This window comes from Pinus tabuliformis, chromosome 3_1 (genome assembly GCF_031772625.1).
Source record: "Pinus tabuliformis cultivar Carrire ecotype Pingquan chromosome 3_1, CPIR1, whole genome shotgun sequence".
Taxonomy (NCBI): Eukaryota; Viridiplantae; Streptophyta; class Pinopsida; order Pinales; family Pinaceae; genus Pinus; species Pinus tabuliformis.
Window position 1 is genome coordinate 638,000,548 of NC_142301.1, and position 26,994 is coordinate 638,027,541.

Sequence of the window (26,994 nt, forward strand, 5' to 3'; positions counted from 1 at the left end):
TTGTTAAATGTAGTTGAATCATATGTTGCGCACCTGCCCGAGGGGAATAGCCCCAAAGATATGTGCTTGTTCACCGATACCATTGTTAAATGTAATATGCAGTTGTTGGCTCACATCTATGAGCGCTTGCCCAGGCAGAGGTGAGGAGTTCAATCTTATTGAGATATTCGGCATCTAAAGGATAACATTTTCATGGGAAGGAAGAGGTTAGGAGTTCAATCTTATTGAGATATTTAGCATCTAAAGGATAAGATTTTCGTGGGAAAGAAAAATGTTTAGCTTTGGCTTTTGTAGAGAATTCTCTTGCAATTCTGATCTTCACTACAATAGTTTGTAAATATTGAAATTGGATTTCTGATACTATAAACAATCACTCATGTTTTTAAGGTTCATTTATGTCTGTGATGCTGTATATGGATGGCCGAGAGACTATCATTGTATTGTTAAGTTAAAACATCATCTTTGATTTTTCCAGGCATTTTAATTGGTCTGTGATTGACATGAGGTAAATTTCATACACTGCTTTCCCTCGTTGGTTCTGATTTAGTTCAAATATTGGTTCAGTACTTTTAGCTAATCAACAAAAATAGTCTCATTTTCTCCGCTATAGCTTAGAGATTGATAACTGATATCTCTTGATGTCGGCTTATTTAGCGCTAATTGATCTTATTTAGTTCAAGCTAATCGACAAAAATAGTCTCATTTCCTCCGCTATAGCTTAGAGATTGATAACTGATATCTCTTAGAGATTGATAACTGATATCTCATGATGCCGGCTTATTTAGAGCTATTCGATCTGATTTAGTTCAAATGTCGGTTCAGTGCTTTTAGCTAATCGACAAAAATAGTCTCGTTTCCTCTGCTATAGTAGGAGATTAATAACTGATATCTCATGATGTCGGCTTATTTAGAGTTAATCGAACAAATATTCTGATTGTTGATGAAAGATAACCTCATTTTTTTGCCTAATTAATCAAAATAGCCTCAATTTTTTTAGCTATTTTTTTTCATGTTATTTGAATTTTTTTATATTTTTTTTATCCAAAGTCAATATGTCATTATTTACACAGATTTCTTTTGCATGGAGGAAAAAACCCCTTTTTTTCCTGAGAGGGAAAAAACATGCCATTCCATTGAATAGTTACGAAATATAATGGTAGGGGAAACCAAAAAAAATTAAATAATAAATGTCTATTAAAAAAATTTACAATTTGACAAAGATTGTCTGATGGTCCAACGTCACATTGTGAGAACCATGGTTAACTATGGTCAATGATCGTCCAATGCTTCATTGTCACAAAGATTGTGCCAATATGAAAATTAACCATTACAAACCATGGTCAAACATGTAGGGTTATAATATTTATCTTAGGGTTTATATACCTTGGCTTTATAGTATTAATCCCAATGATTTAATATTGTTCCCATAGGTTTATAATCCCTTAGTTTTTTAGAATTAATCCCTTGGTTTTAGTATTTCCTTGGGTTTATAATATCGATCCCTTGGTTTTATTAATCTAAGGATTCATATTCCTAGGGTATAATATTATTCATAGGGTTTATAATATTAATCCTTGGGTTTAATATAAATTTCTTGGGTTTATAATATCGATCCCTTGGGTTTATTAATCTAAGGATTCATATTCATAGGGTTTATAATATTAATCCTTGGGTTTAATATAAATTTCTTAGGTTTGTAATTATGGTCAATCATGGTTACAATGTGACGAAGATTGTCTGATGGTCACAAAAATATCGTGAAGAAATAGGGAGTTTAAAAAATATGACACTAAAAATAGACCTGAAATGTTAAAATTGTGCCTTCTTTAACAAATGCACAAAAGATAACTAAAGTGGATCGTGCACATTGTGATAAACTTACAATAAGATTGATTTATTTTTTTTAAGCTCACTAAAAATAAGATATTTTATCATGTAGTCAGTTATTTTTATTTTTTTTAAATAAGTGAGAATCACTTTTACAATAAAATTATTTTATAAAAAAATGTTTTATAATTTAAAATATCATGCAAAAAATAGCTTAAAAAAAATAAAAACATTAAGCTTATTTTGGTGTGAAATACACTTAATAATAAAGTTATCTTACAACTTAAGGTTGCATGCCCTCTTGTCAAAAAGTAATTTAATGAAAATAAAGATTTTAAATTAAGCTTTCCTTTTAATAAAGTAACTTTCAATTGAGATAACTAATGCAAAATCTATATTAAATTTTTTGAAAGAGGTGAGTTTTTTTTGAAAGAGGTGTGTGTTTACTGTAGAAACTCTTATTTTTTTTTGCAATTTTCTTTTAACACAAACATACACAAAAACAAGTGAAAAAAAAAATAGATCTAAAGTTTAACAATATCATAGTTAGATGTTAGTTAGCTTAGCTATATGCTAGTTTTCTCTTTGTTCATGATTTGTTGAGAAAATTTAACGAAAAAAATAGATCCAAAGTTTATCAATATCATAGTTAGATTGTAGTTAGCTTAGTTATATGCATGTTTTCTCTTTGTTCATGATTTGTTGAGAATGCATAATGCATAGAGCAAAATAAAGTACAAAAATAAAATATTTTGTCTTTGCTTTTGGTTTGTTGAGATTGCACAAATTACACAACAGAGAAAAAACACACAGACATATATATATATATATATATATATATATATATATATAGAAAAGGATAGCAAACCAAAAATATGAATTGGAAAGTCTAAAATATTAATATGGTGTTAAAAAAAAATAAGAAACCATAATGAAACTTTATACTTTTGGACCTAAGAAAAATAGTTGTATCTTGGGAAAGCATAAAATTTTTCAAGTGAAACAAATAGTGTTTCTTTCTACTTTAATGTAATGGAACAACTTGCTTAACCAGAAAATGCACACAAATAATAAAACTCATAATATTTTTGATATATATAATAACACAAATTTAGGATTATGATAAACAACAAGAATGCACCTTCATATGACCTCTATTACCATATTGTATAAAACAAGATATTTCAATGTAAATTGAACGCTTTAAGAGATTGCTTATTCAAATAAATAAATAAATAAAAACTAATTCCAATATAGCTATTTCAACATAGGTTAAACACATTAAGAAATTGCTTATTCAAACAAATAAAAAAATCAATAAACGATTAACGATTACATAAAAAAATTCAAAAAATTAGCTATCCACATTTTAAATAATTTTTTTTGAAATCTATATTTCAAATAAAAAAAATAAATTAATTAAAAAAAATTAGATTGAAAAATATTATGAATAATAAATTACATGGTTACAAATTTATTTTAAAAAATATACCATATCTAAAATATATTAAACCAAATACAAATACAAATACAAATATATATCTATATATACAGTTAGTAAATTAAAAAATCAATATAAACATAATTGATATTAAATTAGAGTAACTCGCTTTCGCAGAAAATAATGTCTAACTCCATTGTGAACCTTCTTTGAGGTTCTAGAACATTATTATCTTATGAACATTGTTATCTCATGAACATTATTATCTTATTATCTTATCTAGAACATTGTAAACGTTCTTTTGGTATCGTTATGATCTTAAAGGATATTTTTTAAAGGCATAATGTGATCAAAAATTAAAATATAACAGTATTATTTGAAGAAGAATGTAAAAAATGCGATTAATGATTCAATATATTTAATATTTTTAATAAATTATAAAGATAAAAAATTAAATAAATTAACTTAGAAAGATAGAACTTTGCACTTCTAACAAACTATTAATCCTTAATGATTTTTAATAAGGCTGTGATTATGAATTTAAAGTAAGTGATATCGAACGAGGTGACTCACATGCCATTGCTTGCCGGTGAAGGAAATGCACCTTTGCTTTGTAAAGAGGCGAGTGCAGCTAAAGGCCTCACAAAATTGTTAATGATTAACTTTACAGCTGACTACTCCATAACACAAATCTCCTTACAGAGAAAGGTATTCCTTGTAAATGCAAGTTCCCAATTATTTAGAAAAATGGACTCCTTCAGTAAGTTCGAAGAGTCAATTTACATACCCAATGGCCATTTAGTAATTGTTTCAGAAAACTAAGTTGATGGTTTACGGAAAAAATAAAATCACTTTCAGTTTACCTGTTCAGTTAATGGTTGCAGAAAACTACGTTGACGTTACATGAGATTTTTAAATGCCTTCAAACCGGTTGCAATGACAGATTCGAAATTTTTGTCAGGTAGTTTGACATATATATGTAGATAAAGGTTAATCTTTGCCATTCAAAGGATTTACGCAGTAGAAGGTATGACGATTACTGAAACACGAAACGTATAATCCTGGTATAAGGATTACTACAAGACGAAACGTAGAATCCTATACTCCACGAATTCCACTCTCTTACATTTTTTTAATTAGTATGTAAAGTTATACATAATTTGGTTATTACTGTGAAGACCTACTGTCCATGGGTTTTTCTTACAGAAGTGTTCGTAAAATAAAATAAATAGTTCGTAAATTTAAAAAGTTATGCATAATTTGGTTATTACTGTGAAGACCTACTTTCCATGGGTTTTTCTTACAGAAGAGTTCGTAAAATAAAATAAATAGTTCGTAAATTTAAATTTTTTAAGTTATTCATTGTTGAGAGTACCAAATTTCTATACAAAATTGTGTTGAAAGGGATGAAATTCTTTTGGAAATATATTTATGAAAGTAAAAATTTGATAAAAAGAAGGAATTAAAGAGAATCCCAGCCAAGATCTTATGCAAGTTCTCATGTCTCAAACAAAGTAGGTTATTATACATATGAAATGATTATTTTTTGTTATTAAACTCAAATAATCAGTAGCTTTGAAGGTGAGATTTTAATATTGGGTCAGTGTCTCACGAGACTGATAAATTTCAACTACTAATGTTCTTTAAAGTTCATTGAAAGTTCACGAGGAATGAAGGTCTTTACCTGCAGATAAGGAAGCCAAAGCCGTCATATGTCTCAGCCATGGTCAGCTTCCCAATTCATTGTCCACATCATAACGCAACCTAGTCACGAATCCATTGATTCGCCACTTTGTAAATTTGTTAAGGATTTCGAGTTTCTGTTGTGTAAGTTTTTTTCTTCTTGTGCTTGTAGGCTATGGCATGGAGTGCAGCATTTTCATGGAAGGTACTTGTAACTCTTTTCCTTGGAAAAGTAAATATGACCAGGATGTTCATGAATGAATGAAGGATGTTCATGAATGAACAATATTTGTTAGAGTGGCTTAACCAAAATTTGATATTAATTTAGCTCTAAAATTAATAACCCAATTGGACCTATTATCAAACACATGAGTGAGGCTTGCAAAGGCAGGGCATGCAGTATTTGGTATAGATTATGAAGGGCATGGCAAATCTGCTGGAACACACTGTTACATAAAACACTTCGATGACCTCGTAATGGATTGTACAACTTTTTTCAAGAATATCGCTAGTATGTATTATTGTCGAAACCCGCCGGTGTTGGTAAACATTCCAACGCAGTAACTAGGACCCCAGTGTAAGGACCTGCGGTCCTTGGCACGACCGTCCGAAGTAAAACTGCGGGTAGGCAGGCGCGCGTGCAGTTGCCAGATGAAACGCAACTGCGATTGGACATACATGCGAGTTCAGACTTTTGCGAAAGCGTTGGAGAACAATGTGAAGGCATGAAGGAGGACGAGCTAATGTTTATATGCGTGGTGCGTGGAGTTAAACATGTATGGAGGCCGACCTGTGTTTGAGAGGAGCCGACGTGCGTTTGGGGTGACTTTGCGATGGCGTGTGAAGTGTGGGTGAGTCGGCTAGGCAGCCAGACCACGCCCTACACTTGGTATATATTATGTGAGCGTGGAGCTCATTCAAACAACGAACCAACTTGCTCATATATCTTCGCTAAGGAAGGAAGTCCGCATATTCTAGTGCACAGTACAAGAGTGGAGGCGCACATCTCATGCGCAGTTCTTGGGTGAGCGCACGGTGAAGGAAGGTTGCACTTGGTGTTGGGCGAAGGTGCGGGCGAAGGTGCGCCCGGTGGTTGGTTGAGGCGTGCACGGGTGTGGCACCCGGTTTGTGTGAAGGCGCCCGAAGGTGAAATGGAGGAGCGCCCGTTTGTGCGACGACTTGGCGTGGGTGTCTTGGCGACTCGGGTGAGCGCCCGCTCATCGTGCAAGTGTGCACGAAGTCTTGTTGGTGTGTTGGGTTGTGAACGGAAGTGTGTCTCGGGTGGAGGCGCTCGTGTGTGGCAACTTGGAGGTGCGCCCAAGTTGGGCAAACAACACGATCGTGCGACGAGATGAACAAAGGGTTGGTGAGTCATGCGGCAACCGTGCGGAGGTGCCGACGAGCTGGGCAACCGAGTTTGCCGAAGTCGTGAAAATTGACTAAGTGTAAATTTGGGGTTTCCCAAGATTTAACTTGTACATTGTAAAAGTTAAGATTATATAATATATTGATTCAGGTAGACTCATATTGCAGGGAGTTGCCCCTCCCTTTATACTGTTGTGCATTTCTCTTGTATAATGTTGTTGATAATGAATGTGTATGGGTATTCATTGGTATAAAGGAACACATTATTAATACTTGGTTGAAAAAGACAAACTAAGTAGGAGTAAGTGGAATGTTAGGCGTAGTCCACGAACATAAGTATTGGTCAAAAGAAAGTGTTTGGTGGTGCCGCACCTCGCTATAAGCAGTTGAAAGACTACCGCAGGTGTAGGGGCGCGACAGTTGGTATCAAAGCTGGTACATGACGAAGTGCAAGTTTGGATGCACTTGACAGTTGATGACAGTGGAAGCAGGTGCTTGCGGGTGAAGGAACCTAGTTTCACATACAAGTGGAACAAGGGTCGGTTCATGGTTGCAGGAAACTTGGTGAAGCTGGTGAATGGTGAAACAGGTTTGGCAGAGGTGAATCTTAGTACTTGGGCCAAGCTGAACGACAAGGCATGGCAGGTTTGGAAGAATACGAAGGGAAGCTCTTGCTTACCTTATACAGGTTGAAGCGGATGAAGGAAGAGAATCCCTGGATTTGAGATAAGCTTCAAGTCTTGGAAAGGAATATTGAAAACGAACTTCTTCAACTTTGTTAGACAATGGAGCAAGATGAAGTTGCAGATTGTGCTGACAAGGAAGAGGAAGCCGTGATGATTGAGGATGTTGCAGACATGACAACGATGGAGGATGAACTTGAGATTGATCAAGTTAGACCAAGATCGTGCAGTTTGCAGACATGGATGATGAGGATACTCACATGGAGGAACCTCATGATGATGATGTAAGTATTGATACTTGTGTTTCATCTGAGCATTTGGTGGATGGACCGTATGGAGGGAAGGGAAAAGTTAGTTTGTCGATGCTAGGGAGGATCTTACCATGGATGTCTATGATGAGACCTTGTATGGAGAAGCAAGGATTATTGGCTGTTGCAGGACTTGTTGGGGTTGTTTGTGACCTTGTGATAGAAGGTGAAAAGGCCCGTGAAAAGGGAGGAACATGATGATCATTGCGGAGGATTGGGTCATGTTTTAGCCACATGGAGAATTGGCTAAGTGCCCAGCATGACTCATGGACAGATTGGGGAAGGGCACATGCTTGAGGTATGATGATGCTTGGGTGGACTTCTCATGGCCGAGACCAAGAGAAAATCTTGGTGGAACCTTTAGTGGGGGAGCTATGATGGAAGGAACTCGTGAGGAGGATGATATGGTTGGGTGACCGAGTTCACTAGACCGAAGATTAAAGACTTGGATGAGGATGATCGATTGTTGTGATGGGTCTACTTGGTTGGACTACATGGGCAACTTAGTCATGGACATTAGGTTGGAGACATGGAGCATCACAGTCTTATGCAGGGACATTATGCGGGAGCACTTGTAGAGGTGTCACTTATGGGCATCCAATGAGGAGTGCCAAGGCAGGGATGTTGTGCAAATAGATTTTCTGGTGTGACATGGAGATGTTTTACTTATGAGCCGATGGAGAGGTTGTGCACTTATGTACAGTAAGGCCATGGACTTGGATGGAGTTGTGAGAAGGCTATGGAGCATTCCTACTACATGGAGACCTGAGGCATCTTGCAGAGACCTTTGGGCTGAGACATGTATGCTTGCTGAGATGTTGGTTGGAGATGACTCATGGAACTCATGATGACATGAGATTGTTGTGACTTTTGGGGACTTCATATATGGTGGACTTGGAGGATTTGATCCATTGAGGAGCTGGGGTCAGAGACTTTGATGCAGAATGGGATGCATACTTTCAAGTACATGTATGGGAATGGCTTGAAAGAGTGACTTGATGTGGAGGATCGATATGAGACACTTTGGAGTGATGGAGTTACAATGATGATGATGCCTTGGTGAATACACTTGGGCATGGGTTGAGCCGAGACTCAACTACCTTGGATAGATGAGAGCTGATTGATCTATGATCATGGGAAGCACATGGATAGATGAGACAGGTGTATACTTGTTTCTATGACAGACTTGAGGGATGGCACATTGTAGATATGATGGAGGTTGCTTCATGGACCTGGATGTGGCTCATCAAGAGTTGGAGTTTGACGAGATGATCTCTTCATATGGAGGAGATACACATATGGATGATGATTGGGATAGATGTGGCTGATTTCATGCAGCACATTGACACCAAACATCATGGACAACATGTTGCAGATGAGATGAAGACTACTTCATGGACCTGAGCATGGCTTACACTTGTATGGAGATGGATTCTTGATCAAGTTGATGATGTGAGAGGATGTACTGAGAAATGACTGATGATGGCATGCGGATGTTCACTCTCATGATTTGGGCGTGACGGCTGGATTAGCTACCCAACTAGTTCAAACATGGGGACTAGTAGTGTGCATAGATGTGTTGGAATTTATTGGAGTATCATGGCAGCAGTTCACATGAGGACAACACATGATGAGGTCGACACGGGATGTTGCAGGAAGCATGTAGCTTGAGATGGAGGGACCAGCCTTCCATGATGGGGAGCAGCATGTGGAGATTGTGTCAGGGTGATCGATGATCATGGATTGAGATGATCTCTGATGTATGACATACCGATGAGGTGTATACATTAGTATGGTGGTTTTGGTGACAGTTGGTTACCAGGATGATACATGATGGAGATGGTGGTTCTACATATGTTGCAGAGATGCTCGCAGTATGTGGAGGAGTTGACATCATGGATATTGATGACCTTGGTGGATGGCTACCAGGATGACATGTTGTCGAGGACGACAACGACTTCAGGTGGAAGAGGATGTAAGGACCTACAGTCCTTGGCACGATCGCCTGAAGTGCGACCGCGGGTAGGCAGGTGCGTGCGCGGTTGGGAGATGAAATGCGACTGCAGTTGGACATACATGCGAGTTCAGACTTGTGCGAAAGCGTTGGAGAACAATGCGAAGGCATGAAGGAGGGCGAGCTAATGTTTATATTCGTGGTGCGTGGAGTTAAACATGTATGGAGGCCGACCTATGTTTGAGAGGAGCTGACGTGCGTTTGGGGTGACTTTGCGATTATGTGTGAAGTGTGGGCCAGTCGGCTGGGAAGCCAGACCATGCCCTACACTTGGTATATATTATGTGAGCATGGAGCTCATTCAAACAACGAACCAACTCGCTCATATATCTTCACTAAGGAAGGAAGTGCGCAGTACAAGAGTGGAGGCGCACATCTTACGCGCCGTTCTTGGGTGATCGCACAATGAAGGAAGGTTGCACTTGGTGTTGGGCGAAGCTGCGGGCGAAGGTGCACCCGGTGGTTGGTTGAGGCGTGCACGGGTGTGGCGCCCGGTTTGTGTGAAGGTTCCCGAAGGTGAAACGAAGGAGCGCCTGTTTGTGCAACGACTTGGTGTGGGTGTCTTTGGCAACTCAGGTGAGCCCCCGCCCATCATGCAAGTGTGCACAAAATCTTATTGGTGTGTTGGGTTGTGAACGGAAGTGTGTCTCGGGTGGAGGCACCCGTGTGTGGCAGCTTGGAGGCGCGCCTAAGTTGGGCAAACAACACGATCGTGCGACGAGGTGAACAAAGGGTGGTGAGTTGTGCAGCGACCGTGCGTAGGTGCAAACGAGCTGGGCAACCGAGTTTGCCGAAGTTGTGAAAATTGACTAAGTGTAAATTTGGGGTTCCCAAGATTTAACTTGTACATTGTAAAAGTGAAGATTGTATAATATATTGATTCGGGTGGACTCATATTGCAGGGAGTTGCCCCTCCCTTTATACTGTTGTGCATTTCTCTTGTATAATGTTGTTGATAATGAATGTGTATGGGTATTCATTGGTATAAAGGAACACATTAATAATACTTGGTTGCGAAACACATACTAAGTAGGAGTAAGTGGAATGTTAGGCGTAGTCCACAAACATAAGTGTTGGTGAAGAGAAAGTGTTTGGTGGTGCCGCACCTCGCTATAAGCGGTTGAAAGACTACCCCAGGTGTAGGGGCATGACACCCAGGGTGGAAATTACGAATTCCGTAGAGGTGCAGTGATTCTTCCAACACCCCCCTCAAACCCAACTCTGGGGAATCGAACTTGGAGCCAAGCTCTAATACCATGTGGAGGTTTTTCGTTACACCAAAAGCCGTAGGTGTTAAACATTCCAAACTAGTAACTAGGATCCCCAGGGTGGAAATTACGGATTCCATAGAGGTGCGGTGATTCTTTCAACAATGTGCACTCATCTTGTTTATTTTTACAACAAATATCAGAAGAGTTAAAGCCTCACCCTGTGGTTATAAGCATATTGAAGAAGCTAACTGCAATAATCCCAATGTGGAAGCTTGTTCCTACTAAGGATATTGTAGATGTTGGCTTCAAGGAACCAGAAATGAGACAGAAGGTAGTGAATTGTATTGCTCATTTGTCTCCTGTTTATGAATTGTAAGCAATTTGTAGAATTTCTAATTAATTTTCATGATTAAGCACAGATTCAGGCAAATCCTTTGGTTTATCAAGGTCGACCTAGTCTAAAGACGGCTTGCGAGCTTCTCACGATCAACATGGACATAGAGAAGTGGCTGGATGAGGTACCTTATTCGAACATTGATCTGAAAATGGGGCGCTAAAGGCTTTTTTTCAAGCTTACAAGACCCTCTCCCACTTCCAAAGATTAAATGTTCCCAAGATATTATGATTAACCAATTACGGAATTAATAATGCTTGAAAATAGGTGTACGCTGGTGTTTATTTTTAATTGTTAATGTGCTTTAAGTTTATTTGCTAGAACTGATATAAAAACATATAAAAACAAATAAAGAAACAAGCAAACACACATAACAACAATATAATATGGAGTTCACCCAGAACTCTTGGGCTACATCTCCTTGAGCTCCAGTCAATTCGACTAGGCCCTCTGGGATTATGTGGAATTCCTTTTACAAGCTCCACGCTAAACTCCAATGGTTTACACTGAACACAATGGGCTTAGAACACCATCTTATCCTTGGCTCTGAAGATCTCTACCTTTCTGGATCTGGCTCGTGGCTCTAGCGCTGGCTCTGGCTCTGGCTCTCCAGCTCTAGCATCTATGAGCTCTCTCTCTTGGCATCTGAATGCCTTTGTAGTCCACCTGACCTCAAAGTGACTCTCAACAACCTTCCAGCAACCTTTTTCAGTCCTTCAGCTCCCTCGGAAACCTTCAACAACCTTCAGCATTTGTGCTCTCTGTGTTTTTATCATGCATCGGTTACAGTCCTCCATCATTGAAAAATCCAACCATTTCCTCATAAGAATCCGTTTACAAATGGCAAGGAATAGGCGAGTAGGAAAACCTAGTCGTTTTGCCTTCCTCTGGCCGTGTCAGCCAAATAACAGAAATACATAGGAAACACACACAAAACACATCATGGGCCTTTAGCTCAAAATTCAAATATAATGGAATCGGCCCTATAAACCTATCATGTTTGTCCAAATATCACTTATCATTATCACTTATGCAGGAGGTCTAAAAACCTTAATACACGGGAATACACAGAAATCCTGAATTCCCGAATTTCAAAATCTATGAAATCGGGTCTATAATCCCTTTCAGGTTTGCCATTCATCGCAATATCGCAATCGCATTCTTCCATGGAAAAATGGCCAAAACCCCATTTACACGGGAAATACATTGAAATCCAAATTTCCAAATTTCAAATATTATGCAATCGAGCTTATAATTCCCATCGAGTCTGGGACTTAATCACTTATCGCAATGACAATCATATTGGCCCTGGCATCGGGGATCGCCGATCGCCGATTAAATTTGAACCATCCATTCCTTTTCCGATCCGATGGCTGATATCGAACATCGCCTATCGCTATCGCATTAGCCCGGGGGTCTTCCCTTTGGTAATGATGATCAGATCCTAACTATTGATCCGTGGCCGCTAATCCGATGGCTGATAGTCCATTTCAAGCACATAGCTTACACGGGGTTTAACCGCCTAAAAGAGAGGTTTCTTCTTTCCTCCATCGTGCCACGCATCAGTCAGTGTATGGAATCGAGCGAAGCCCGTCCAATACCGCTCATTGCTTGAGGCCCAACCGAAATACTGCTTATTGCCCCTTCTTTTCAGAACTCAAAAGGTTTGTCTGTTTGGTTTATAAATCCGTCGGGTCTGTTGAAGCTCTTGCGTCTATTTTAAGTCATTTCCCTTTGTTTATTGCGATGCGATAAAATAATGCAATGCGAGGGGTTCTAAGGTTTTTTATGAAAAAACGCATTTTCCCTTAAGTCCCATTTATATAAGAATTTCCTCCTTTTCAAGGGACAAAGACAAACTTCTTTTTGTGATAAATTCTTCATCCGAAGTCCATTTTAGCCCTTTCAAGTTGTGGTAGATTCCAAATGAAAAGATCTACACAATGGGGTTATTTCCAAGAGAATCCTTGGACTTTCATTTTCCTCTATGAGGAACACTTTAGACTTATAAGTCTATTCTAGATCCATTTTCGATCACACCTTCCCACTAAAAGAACTTTTGGTCTCCAAAAGACTGAAATACTAATCTGAACAGTAAATGGAAATAACAACACCCTCTTCTTTCAGCTTCCATACACTTGCCTTGCATAGTGCCTCTCAGCCAAACCCTTTGACCACTTTCCTTCCTAGATTTGTTGGTCCTCGTAAGAAGAATTGTATTCCTTCTTGACTTCATGCAGAACTCCTACTGAGATGGTCACAGAAGGTGGTTTGAACTTCTCTACCTTGATCATTGATCCAAGGTGGCTCAAACAAATGTGAAGTACATATGCTCCTCAAGATTTTCTTTTGTACCTGTCTGAAAAGCTATCAACAACAACTGTTAACAACAACAGAAATACAAGCAACGACTGGGTGGATTAACCTCCTGCTTCAACAAAAGAAATAGATTTCACGTCTTGTGAATACCTCCATGTCTTACATCTGCATACAAATGATGGACTAGATAACAAACCCACAAAACATGCCTTCAAACAAATGACCCTTCAAGTCAAGCATGAGAAAAAGACCTTTAGGACTCTTCTTCAAAAGATGAAACACTTCATCATCATGTCCATCTTGGAAACCAAGTTAACTTTTCCCAAGTCAACATTACATGCATGTTTACAACAAAGCAATCAACCCTTCAAGTTAATCTTACACACATGTTCAAAACAAGGAAATCATCAGCATCCATGTGTTCATGCAAATCAATCTCATGCATGCATTTCATCCTTCAACTTTCGCTTAAGCACGTTGTACTTTCGAAGCTGAAATGAAATATAATGTTGCAGCGACAAAGTGAGATCCTACTCAACATTTTTCCATTCACCATATTAGTAAAAACCTGCAACTTGCATTCCATTAACAAATAAATGCAAACAGATGCATCAGTAGATATGCAATCTTAATTGGATAATAATTTTAACCATTTCTTACCAACCCATTTCAAAGGTTTTTCCTTTGTCTACAGATCAACATCAACATGTGAATCATCCTGAGACACATCATCCATGGAAACTTCTTTTCCATTCCTGTCATGCTCTCTTTCCACCGTCTTCAAGTTTCTTGGAAGCATTATTCGATTCAGATTCCAATACTTTTTAGCAAGATTCCCTTGCTTATGGCAGTAAGTGCAACATATGTGCATCCTCTTGACAACATGATTTGCCTTGTCCAATGGACCTTTGGCTTCTTGCCTCCTTTGCTTCAAAAGTTTCATGTATGTGGCTATCCTCTTCCAACATCTAGAAACATGATGGTTATCCAAACCACAAAAGGAACATGCAATTCTTTTCCCATATCTATGTGGAAATTTACCATGCTGAACATAATTAAAAGGAATATGGTTAGAACCAGATTTATACCTTTCTCTTTCACCTTTATTGCCTTCATGAGGAGGTGAATCAAATGAAGAAGTGGCTCCCTTTTGAACACTATCAATCTCTTCAAGGCTTTTAGTGTTTCCACAACTCTCTGGTTCAAGTGTATGCTTCTGAACACCTGCATCCTACAAATGATGTTTCGAGCTATTGCATTCCTCCTGAATACAATCTTCACACTCTTGAGGTAGAGGACCTAACATGAAACTCCTTCTTGGAACTGTTTCAATGGCCTTCATGGCAACTTTAGAACATCCTCCATAAGATTATCCGTAGCCAAGGCCCAAATACTTAAGCCTTTCCTCAACCATTATTGTCTCAACAATACCTTGTGCATGTTTACCCAAGACTTTTCCTTCATAGCCCATCTTGGACATTAGCTTGGAACATATGCCTCTGGTATGTTTTTCAAAAGAACCAATATTAGCATTCTTAGAAGAGTTTGAAAACAAACTAAAATGGTTTACCTCTTCTTCAAGCTGATACTTGACTAAGGCTTCCTTTGCATCAACGTTCTGTGTCTCCAACTCATGCATCCTTTTCGAAAATAGGGCGCTAAAGGTTTCTTGTCAAGCTTACAATACCCTCTCCCACTTCCAAAGCTTAAATGTTCCCAAGATATTATGATTAACCAATTGTGGAATTAATAATGCTTGAAAATCGGTGTATTCAAGTGTTTATTTTTAACTGTTAATGTGCTTTAAGTTTATTTGCTGGAACTAATATAAAAACATATAACAACAAATAAAGCAACAATGCAACGCAACAACAAGAAAACACACATAACAACAATATAATATGGAGTTGTCGCTCCACTTCCTGCAATTTGTTAGAAAGCAACTGCTTCTCTTCCTCCACGGAATTCAACTGCTCTCTAAGCATGCTGCTCTTCCTTCCATCCTCATACATTTTCTTCACCTTGTCCATCATTATGAACAAGTCTTGCTTCATGTCTCCATCAAAGAATCTTGTGATGAAGGAGGAATTTGAGGATTCACTTGTAGAAGTTGTCATTATGCCAATAAACAAAAGAACTTCAAACAAGATTAATAAAGAGCTTACTCAAGCAACCTTTTGCAACAAACCTCTTGTGCTTCAACGCTTGCCTCGAGGTCCATTGGGAAAGAATAATGCCTTCAACCCTTCTTCCTTTTTGTCCTTCTTGGACTAAGCTATCAATAACTTTCCCTTCACCTCTGCAATCTCACACAATAGTCAGTCTGCAAACAAGATTACAATCAATCAGACAATCAATCCTTGACTTGCCTAACACCTTTTAGACAAGCAATCTTTACTCTGTCAATCAAGAATTCTGATATAACCTTCTTTTAAGGTGGGGTTTACAAATCTTAGGCTTTTATACTACCTGATCTGAAAATGGGGCGTTAAAGGCTTCTTGTCAAGCTTACAAGATGCTCTCCCACTTCCAAAGCTTAAATGCTCCCAAGATATTATGATTAACCAATTGCGGAATTAATAATGCTTGAAAATAGGTGTATGTTGTTGTTTATTTTTAATTGTTAATGTGCTTTAATTTTATTTTCTGGAACTGATATAAAAACATATAACAACAAATAAAGCAGCAATGCAATGCAGCAAAAAGAAAACACACATAACAACAATATAATATGGAGTTCACCCAAAACTCTTGGGCTGCGTCTCCTTGAGCTCTAGTCAACTCGACTAGGCTCTCTGGGATTATGGAAAAGTCTTTTTACAATATCCACGCTCAACTCCACTAGTTTACACTGAACACAATGGGCTTAGAACACCATCTTATCCTTGGCTCTGAAGCTCTCCAACTTTCTGGCTCTGGCTCATGGCTTTGGCTTTGCCTCCGGCTCTTCAGCTCTGGCTTCTCTAAGCTCTCCTTCTTGGCCTCTACATGCCTCTATAGTCTGCCTGACCTCCAAGTGACTCTCAACAACCTTCCAACAACCTTTTTTAGTCCTCCAGCTCCCTCGTCAACCTTTAACTACCTTTGACAGTTGTGCTCTCTGTGTTTTTATCATTCATTAGTTACAATCCTCCATCATTGAAGAACCTGACTATTTCCTCATAAGAACCCGTTTACAAATGGAAAAAAACAGGCGAGTAGGAAAACTCAGTCGTTTTGCCTTCCTCTGGCCATGTCAGCCAAATAATGGAAATACATAGGAAACACATGCAAAACACATCATGGGCCTTTAGCCTAGACTTCAAATATTATGGAATTGGCCCTATAAACCTGTCGGGTCCATCCAAATATCACTTATCGCTATCGCTTAGGCAGGAGGTCTAAAAACCTCAATACACGAAAATACATAGAAATCTCGAATTCTCGGATTTCAAAATCTATGAAATCGAGTCTATAATCCCTTTCGGGTCCGCCATCCATCGCAATAGCATCATTGCATGGCTAAATGGCCAAAAACTCATTTACCCTAGTAATACATTGAAAATCTGAATTTCTGGATTTCAAATATTATGCAATCGGGCTTATAATTTGCATCGAGTCTGGCCCTTAATCGCTTATTGCAATTGCAATGTATTGGCCCTGGCATCAGGGATCGCCAATTACCGATCGCATATTAAATCTGGACCGTCCATTCCTTTCCCGATCTGAAAGTTGATAGTGCATGTCACCTATCGCTATCACATTGGCCCGGGGGTCTTCCGTTTGGTCATGTCGATCGCCGATTCGTCGATCAGATCTTGACCGTTGATCCGTGGCCACTAATCTCACGTCTGACTGTCCATTTCAGGCACATAACTTACACAGGGTTTAACCGCCTGAAAGAGCAGTTTCATCTTTCCTCTGTTGTGCCACTCGTCAATCAGTGTATGGAATCAGGCGAAGCCCGTCCAATGCTGCTCATTGCTTGAGTCCCGCCCTAAACAATGCTTACTGCCCCTTCCTTTTAGAACTCAAAATGTTTGCCTATTTGGTTTATAAATCCGTCGGGTTCTCTAAAGCCTTTGCGCCTGTTTTAAGTCCTTTCCCTTTGTTTATTGCAATGCGATAAAATAATGAAATGTAATGGGTTCTAAGGCTTTTTATGAAAAACACATTTTCCCTTAAGTCCCATTTATGTAATAATTTTCCTCATTTTCAAAGGATAAAGACAAATTTCTCTTTGCAATAACTTCTTCATCCAAAGTCCATTTTAGCTCATTCAAGTTGCAGTAGATTCCGAATGAAAAGATCTACGCAATGGGGCTATTTCTAAGAGCATCCTTGGACTTTCATTTTCCTCTGTGAAGAACACTTTAGGCTTAGAAGTCTATTCTAGATCCATTTTGGATCAAACATTTAATTCAATTTGCAAGTTTGTGCAGCTACCTTTAGTAATTCGCTTTAATCAAATGCGCCATCACAATTATTATGAATTATATGATGTAGGTGAGCATGCCATTTCTGATTGTTCATGGTGAAGCCGATAGAGTGACAAACCCGTCTGTGAGCAAAATATTGCATGCTTCTGCCAAAAGCATAGATAGGACGTTGAAACTGTATCCCAATATGTGGCATGGATTGACATATCGAGAACCTCCAAAACACATAGAATTAGTGTTTTCGGACATTATTGCATGGTTAGGAAAGAGAAGTGAAGCAATAAGGCGCCCCGAAGACAGCCATGTAGAGAGCAATACAGATTCGGTAGAGTCCACCATGATGGTAGTGGAAAGTGAACAGAAGGCTGCCGACGACAGCCTATCCTAGTCAACAATTAAATAAGTTAAAGTAAATGAATGATGTATTGCAAGGGGAAGCGAGCAGGAGTGGTGGTCATGATAAAATGGTATAATAAACGGCAAAGGGATGTGTTGTGGAATGGAGTGCATTGCGAAAATCTTTTTGCATCCCAGAATCGACCATTTGCTGTAAATGGCAATAGGTTGCGCGCAATTATCAGAGTTGAAATTATTTTATGTGGTTTATTGTTTTCAAGCAGGTGTAACTTTTTAGGGTTGATATTTTTAATATTTTTAAGTGTGTAGTAGTTAGGTTAATTGGTAATAGAAGGAATGTGAAATTTCTGAAAATTGAGAGATTTAAGGGAGAAATTGAGAGATCTAAGGGGTTCAAATTCTCTAGTTGAAGAGGATTACACATGTAGACCCCCCCAAAATATTAATATTTGGATTTATAATATTAATAAATTAAATTTATTGATGCTCTTTTGGGTTTACTAATATTTATGGTTTATAATATTAGTAATCCTTGGATTTATTATATTATTGACAATTTCAATAATAATAACAATAATATATTTATTATTAGTATAGTTATACAACTTGACTGGCCCTAATAGTTAAGATCATGTATTTATGCCTATGTAAACTTAGCAGTGAAGCTAAAGTGGGTCCTTTGTCCAACAAACAAGGAATTCATACACCAATTTGGTGTTTGGAAGTAACTTTAAAATTAGATAATAATAATTTATTATTATCAATATTTATATTAATATTAAATTCATATCATCTATGTTTTTCAAGACATATCAATAACTTACATTTAATGATATGTTAAAATTAAATAATAATAATTTATTATTATCAATACTTATATTAATATTAAATTCATATCATCTATATTTTTCCGGAAATATCAATAATTTACATTTAATGATATGATATTCTTAATCTTATACACGATATATTAAATGAAATTAAAAAAATTTCAACTATTTGTAAATTGATGTTTTCCTAAACATTAAGGTACACACTATTAAAATGTGTCCAACTCCAAAATATTATTACAGATATTAAAAACACTACAAAACATTATTAAAAATATTAAAAACACTCCAGTCTCCCTGTCTATCTCTTTGAATTATGGATTGCTGCTGTCTATTTGTTTTTTTCTCGGTTGAATCATTTTGTTTGATTAACTGAAACGCCAATTCAAAATTGATGTAATTCGTTTCATTCGCTAGAAAGCTGATTCGTTCCATTCCAGAAAGCCGACACTGATAGAGAACTAATATGGCCACGGGTGGTGAAAGAGGAATTCACTGGTTTGAAAATTGTTCTAATTTCCAAATTAGTTTTCTTTGATCTACGATGAGCCATCCAAAATATCCTCCATTATACTAAAATGGTGGAGGAAATCTCTTTTTTTCCAGTGAAACTACTTCACTATTTTCCATTTAAACCAAAACCTTGTGTTTAGGGTGCACAACTACGCTTTAGATCTCAACAATGAAATCATTCTCATGGACACTACCAGAATGACACTCCTCACACTTCGAGGAAAGGTATGCAAAGTATATATTATCTTTCAATTGTGTTTCCACGGTCAATAAAATCTCCATGATCTAAATAATTGCTCACTCTCCGTGGTTATAATTGCTCACTAAAGAAAACATAAATTATGGTTGTATTAGCCCTCAGATTGTAGTTTTCAAGTACTTTTTTAGAGCTTGGGTTTTCTTTTAAGATGTAGTTTTAATAAAAAGATATCTATTGGATATCCGAAATATTTATTGCACTATAAATATGTAAAAAGTATGAACTACTCTGTAATTTGTAGATAACGCTAATGGTTTTTTATAACTTTTCAAAAAGATTTTTTAATTTATTGCATATTTTTTCTTCTCAATTTTCGATATCTTAGCTTTAAAACATTCTTCATAAAATTATTTTTAATATATTATATATGTTTTCTCTACAATTTCTCAATATTTCTAGAGTACAAAATACATGCTTTCCAAGATTGCATAACAAGTCCGATATATATGTGTTGGATATGCGGTGAATGGTAAGAATGGTGACAATGGTGACCATCGAAGCCTTATATTGATAACTATCAAGTTTAATATTTGTTCATCAAGAAAATTTAAAAACTATTTCGTCATAAATACATTGTATGGTATTTTGTTTTAAACTAATTTTTTTGGAGTATTGGACATTGTAAAATATCATAATCGATTTTGAGATTGTGGAAAATCTATGTGGCAGTTAAGGTTTGTCATTTATCTCGCTTTTTCTTTTCCCTATGTACTTTTAAAATGATTTGTTGCAAATATTTTGGTAACTCCATTAATAGGATGTGAATACCTGTAGGGAGGGATGCCAATACTTGCGCACCTTCGCTGCCACAATGTCTAACCAAGTGGAATACCAGCTCATCGTTGTACGACATAGGTCCAACATGTTTGTCCACATATACTGGTAGGTGGGCGCATTAAAAACTGCCAACCACTATTCATTTAGAGTTTATGATATGCCATTTTCTAAGGGTTCTTCCATACCTTGTGCATTCTTATTTGGGCCTGGTGTGCAGCCACTGAGCCACCCTGACTATTGTTCGTCAAACCACGGATTCTAGTTCACTTTCACATGCTTGTCTACACTACTCGAGGGTCGTTGTTGTGTGTATAGGTTTGTGGGGGATTTACCATTGTGCCTATCACTGTAATACGTGGTTCGTGGGGGATTTACCATTCCTCTTGAGGTTGTTTCATTTAGTTCATGGGGGATTTTAGCCAATACATTGGGGAACTAGGAACTCAACTAACACTAAGGACTTTTCATACCAAGAGGATATTTTTCTAGTGATATTACAAAACATATATGAGCCCCTTTCGATGGAAAGATTGATATCAATGAAAATTTGGTTTATCCGACACGTACACGTAATCGACATCCTGCTTATCTATGTCATAATAACTTATCCATTACTATTGATGGTGAGGATTAGGTTGAAAGCATGAATATGGGTCACACTTTTCGTCCAAATGTGACGATAAAATTTCAAGTTTTTCCTCTTTTATCGAATTGAAGCCCTTAAAATTTATATAAGAACTGTGAATTTTGATTCGGAGTAAAAATATAAATTGTGGATAATTATGTAATATTCCCTTTTCTTGATATGGTCAAAATGCGTAGAATCTACCCATGGTATTTACCATGGTATTTTCCCCTAGGATCTGCCCATGGCATTTGCCTTGCTTTTTCGAGGGAAAATAATAAAATAAGGTTTGCAAAGGTTGCACACTTCATTCCAGTGAAGTCTATATTCTCAGCTAGTGATGTGGCACATGGATTCTTCACAGATTTGGTTAGACTGCATGGTGTTCCAAAGAATATTGTATTAGACAAGGATGCAAAGTTCACTTTCAAGTTTTGGAAGGAGTTATTTTCAAGTTTGGGTGTAGAGTTGGCCTTAAGTACATCTTATCATCCACAGATAAATGAAAATATAGAGAGAGTCAACATGATATTAGAGGACATGTTGAGGATGTATGTGATGCATCAATAGAGGAAGTGGAAAGAGTATCTCCCCTTGGTAGAGTTCACATACAACAACAGTTATCAGGAGTCATTGAGGACATGTCCTTTTGATGTATTGTATGGGCGAAATGAAACACTCCCATCAATTGGAGTGATCCGGCTAGCAGGGTATTGATTGGACCAGATATGTCAACAGACATGGAACAGGAAATGCAGGTGATCAAGAAGAATCTAAAGGCAACACATGATAGGAAGAATAGTTATTCAGATAGGAACAGGTTGTTCAAGGACTTCCAGGTTGGGGAACAAGTGTACTTGTGCATCAAACCAAAGAAGAGCTCCTTTCATATTGGATCATGTGTCAAGCTGGTACGACGGTTTTGTGAACCATTCAATATCGTTGAGAGGATTGAGTGAGTAGCCTATCGACTTGCACTGCCTCTGATAGTGAAAGTCCATGATGTTTTCCATGTATCTTTGATTAAGAACTATGTTAAGGATGTTGATCCTGTGATTGATTCGTCTGGATTGCAGGTGGAACCAAATGGAGAATTCCAGCAGAAGCCTCATCTTATATTGCAGAAAAAGGTGTTCATGCTCCAGAACCAAGCAATGGAGCAAGTTAAAGTGTAGTGGAAGCACTATGGGCTTGATGAAGCTACATGGGAAATGACGAATCAAATGCGATCTATGTATCCTTCCTTGTTTTCCGGTTGAAGAAAAGAAGCTTCGATATGGTGGTCTGGTATATGCTTTATGATGGTTTGGTATATGTTTTGATATATATATTTTGGTAATATTTCTATATGTACACATGTATATGGATGTAAATACCGCCATGAGCTATGTTATAAAGCTCCACTATACGGTATGGATGTTATGTCATTATGATTATGTTATCATGTTACTATACTATCATGTGGTTATGTTATCATGATGCTATGATGTCTTGTGAATTCGCACTAAGTGGGATGATCATTGTAAATACCGTAATGAGCTGTGTTATAAAACTCCACTATGCGGTATGTTGTCATGTTGTCATGATGATTATTTTGAGCAGATATTTTGTTGTATAAAGCTCCATGAGTAGTATGTCTTCTTCTAGTAGGTTTCTGAGGTATATATGTGATTGAACACCGAGGACGATGTCCCCCAAGGGGGAGGCTTCCGTAACAACCCTCGTGAAACTTCCATGTAATAAAAGTTATAAACAATAACCACGGTCAATGGGACACTTATTCCAAGATGAATGTTGGGCAGGCCATCCTAGGGGGTGTTCATTTGGTTGTTTATGGATAAGGAAATTGGAAAAGGCAATGGTTAAGGCTTTGGAATGGAAAAATGGCCTTTTTGGCACAATTATTTATGAAAAGAATGGAAATTAGGAGAAAAGGGAGGTGAAAGGCCATAGGTTTCATGTGAGGAGGAAAATGAAGAAAATAGAGGCCCCATTCATAAAAAGGCTTATGAGGATCAGTTGGTAAGCATTTTTTAGTTGAGTTTTGGAGCTCTCTCATTATTCTCTCTCTCTCTCATACTCTTGGACACTTAGATTTTTCTTGGAGCATTTTGGCATTGGAGCAAGAAAGGCAAAGAAGGCAAAAGGAAGCAAAGATCAAGCAGGGAAAGGTAGGTTCAAGAAGCTATAACAACCTTCATTGAAGCTATCGACTTGCATGTGCATTTTCATCGCTAGGTTTGGTATGCATGACATTGCATGCGGTTCTTTTCTATCATGGCATAGATTTTTCCATGTGTGACAATGTTTTCAGCATAACCTTGCCATTTCTAGATAACCATGGTGTGATGGTGTTCCCATGTTTTGGTTGAGCTGGATTGCCGGATTGATTCAAAGCTGAGTGAGGTGGATCTCCGAAATGATAGAACACATGGACTAGTAACCCTTGAGCCAAACTGTGGGTTGTGGTAAACTAGAATTTTGTGTTGCCTCAGATGGCCTAGGAATCCTTGCCAATGAATGACGAGATATATGACAAAGCCTAGAGGTGTTTTTCTCTCCATTGGGCCTAGTAATCCTGGGTTGGGATATGTGGTAAAGACTGAAGAGTGGGTCTCAGTTTAGGGCATAGTGATTCGAGTTTGGATTGCGGTAAATCCTGAGAGACTAGGAGACATGAAAATTCCTCACGATGTAGGTGGAGAAATCTGATGGCATCCATGATTGTTTGGCCTAGTGATTGAGTGGATATCATGTTGAAGCCTATTATGATGTGTTCATTATGTTGGCCTAGTGATCTAGGATGGATTATGATAAAGTCTAGTTTATGTTGATGAGGGTGGGTTGGTTTAGCCTCGGTATGCCCTAGTTGGTTCTTTTGGTTGAGTCCCACATTCATGCTTAGAATATAGTAGGAGGGTGAATGGATGAAGAGATATTTGGCTTAGCCATTCTATGGTTGGCTGGAACATGGTAGTCCCATCTTCAGTTGGTTTATTGCATTCATTAATGAGAAATCCATTCCCTTGATTTTCATGTGTAAATGTATTGATGTATATGTGGATTTTGATGGCTGATATGTTTATGGTAATTCTGTTCCTATTATGCTAGTTATATGTATATTTTATGACAACAAATATGTATGGATCTCATCATGTTTTCACTTATAAATAAATGGATAATGCATCTATGGCCTAATAGATGATAATGCAACAAATGACACGAGGGAACAATGGTTCATAGAAATTCTTAGATAGGTATGAGATCCCTACACTTAATTCTGTTGTTTAATCATGTAGGTTACATGTTGATGACTTGTTTTACGAAATTCCTATCATGGCTAGTAGGGATCTAGCTATGGACTTGTTTATATTATTGCTTTTGCATCATTGTTTCCATTTACTTTTACTGATTTCAAGCTATCACTCCATTCTGGGCAATGGCCTGGGATTTGGGCCTAAAAAAGTGGCTTAAACCCTGGGGTCCCTTGCACATAACCGATAATTTTCGTCCGTGGTCACTGGTAGGCAAGCATGCGTGAGTAAATTTAAATTGTTGGTCACTCCCTTTCCCATAACATGAGAGCGATTATGGCCTAAGAGATCCAGAACAACTATGGGACCTAGGGACAGACTGTCTGAGTGGCTAATTTGTCTCCTGAGGGTTCTGTTGATGATGTTGGATGATTGTGTGTGATGTTTCCATCGATTCCACTTCCTCAATGTCACATAGGAGGTCAAATCTTATCATAGTAGCCTCTCGCCTCATGTTTATCCTAGTTGGCATGGTTACTTGGGTGGATGTGGGAGGAGGGTGTTACATTAACAATGAAAAACATATTCAGTTATATATAAATTTTAATGATAAAAAATAAATTTATGTTTTATGTTAAATCGTGCCTATGTTAGCAAAAAAATATAATTAAGTATACATAAATTTTAATGATATATTATAATTTAAGCGTTTAAAAATTGTCATATGAAATATGTATTATATAATTATAATGTGTGAATATATATTTCTGTAAACCGTTAATAAAATACATTATTGATTTTTTTAAATATTTTTCTTTTTTAATAAATTTTCCAATAAAATAATTCAAAATTATTAATATATTTTAATATTCTTTATATAAAATTATTGTATTTAACCAATTATTTCAAGAAAATGTACCATACTACAAAAAAAGTTGGAATTTCTTTATTCAATTAATAAAGTAAGAAAATAAAAAATTAAATTCATAAATATATAGTTTTAAATATAACTACCTCCATCTCTCCATTTACCAAGTGAAGCATTTGACTTTTTCAAAATTATTTTTTCTTAGCAACAAATTTTCGTTTCTTCAAAAGAATATATAAATCCTAAATTAAAACTGATCTCTACAACAAGGATGGTGTTATATTTTTGTTCATACATATCATTCACCAAACATTTGAATTAAAATCCAATACCAACTAAAAGGGATTTTGAGAAAAGAAGGAAAGAAAAGAATAATTTAAAAAGAATAAATGTTAAAAATAAAATTAGAGAAATTGGAGAGGAAATTTTCAATATACCTATTTGCCAAGTAATCTAGTTCCACAAGCAATAATCTCTCTTCACTCTCCCCCCAATGCTTGTTTAAGAAATGAAAAAACTTAAAACCATTTGGGCATAGGATTGAAGGGTGTCTGATAAAAGTGATCTATTGTTAGATATAACCCCAAAATTTCAGTAGTGAATCTAGGTTTCAAGCTTTGTTTGGTTTCACAACAAGTCACGTTTACGAAGTGAAACATTTGACCTTTTTGAAAATTAGTCATTCTTAGCAACAATTTTCCATTTATTCAATAGACTATATAAATCCCAAACTAAAATTGGTCCCTACTATACCAAGGATGGTATTATATTTTTGTTCATATATCTCATTTACCAAACATTTCAATTATTTAAATTCCATATCAAGTAAAAGGGACTGTGAGAAGCGAATGAAATAGATTTAAGTGATTAGAAAAGAATAGGTTTTAGGAATGAAATTAGAAGATTGGGAGAGTTTACTAAAGAAGCCAAAGAGAGTGGCTCAAAAATGAGAAAACGATAAATATCTAGCAAAGTTGATGAAGAAGATATTGTATAATAATTTGAAAGGTTGTTAAACTAAAGGCTAATATAAATTAAGTTTAAATTCTTATATAGGAAGTCTAAATACATATTTCAGAGGGAATTATTAATAACTTAATGATATGGCAAAGCTTTTGAATTTGAGAAAATGAGAGGTTCATGAAAAATCATTCTAGTGATTACCAAATTGAAGGGCCAAGTTTATTTCATGAGAGAAAAAAAATCTATATCGATAAATTTATATAAATTTAATCAACTATAAAATAATTTGTGACTAAAAGACCATAAAATACATAAATACATACTCCATGATACAAGAAGAAACATATTCAATTAGTTTTTAAGTATGTTAATATTTGAAAGCCTATTATACAAGATCAAATTATTTGGATAAGTTTTTCTTCATTAGAAGAACCATATCGTTTATCATTTTGAAACGTGTAACTAAAATTACTATAAAACAATAGTAATAAAATTTTTCTTAAAGGAAGAACTTATCATAACTAAAGATTTCACAATTCCAAAAAAAAAGTGGAAGAAATGTGGGATGAGAAGTATGATAAAGCCAATGAAATTGTTGATAAGGAAACAAAAAGAAATAAAGAGATAGAGGTTTTAGTGTATTTAGAGAACAAGGAAGATGCTTCAAGGTATTATCAACAATGAATGCACGTTGTTATCATTTGTGGTGAAGAGGGGCACAAATAATTTGAGTGTATTTTTGGGAGAATGTACATGGAAATTTCAGCACAACAATCAAGTAGGGAAAAAGGAGGGGTAAGAGGATTTAAAAAACTATATGTTTCGACAAGGAAACATTTTTATGGACTTGAAAAGATGGATATCCAAAGTCTTTTATGTTTTCAA

General features: G+C 36.8%; 1 protein-coding gene across 1 annotated transcript; it reads left to right on the top strand.

The window, feature by feature from the left end:
• Positions 1-9,361: 9,361 nt before the first annotated feature.
• Positions 9,362-18,051, top strand: LOC149188706 (caffeoylshikimate esterase-like). The gene is made up of 6 exons (XM_089410044.1): positions 9,362-9,463; positions 9,552-9,594; positions 9,733-9,897; positions 10,733-10,863; positions 10,952-11,050; positions 17,731-18,051. The coding sequence occupies exons 1-6, from the start codon at positions 9,362-9,364 to the stop codon at positions 18,049-18,051; spliced, it is 861 nt and encodes a 286-aa protein (XP_089266170.1).
• Positions 18,052-26,994: the final 8,943 nt, after the last annotated feature.

Coding starts and splice junctions, on each gene's coding strand:
- LOC149188706 (XM_089410044.1), top strand. CDS start 9,362: ATGCGACTGCAGTTGGACATACATGCGAGTTCAGACTTGTGCGAAAGC. Junction 9,464..9,551: donor AGCTAATGTTTATATTCGTG/GTGCGTGGAGTT, acceptor TTATGTGTGAAG/TGTGGGCCAGTCGGCTGGGA. Junction 9,595..9,732: donor CAGACCATGCCCTACACTTG/GTATATATTATG, acceptor CGCACAATGAAG/GAAGGTTGCACTTGGTGTTG.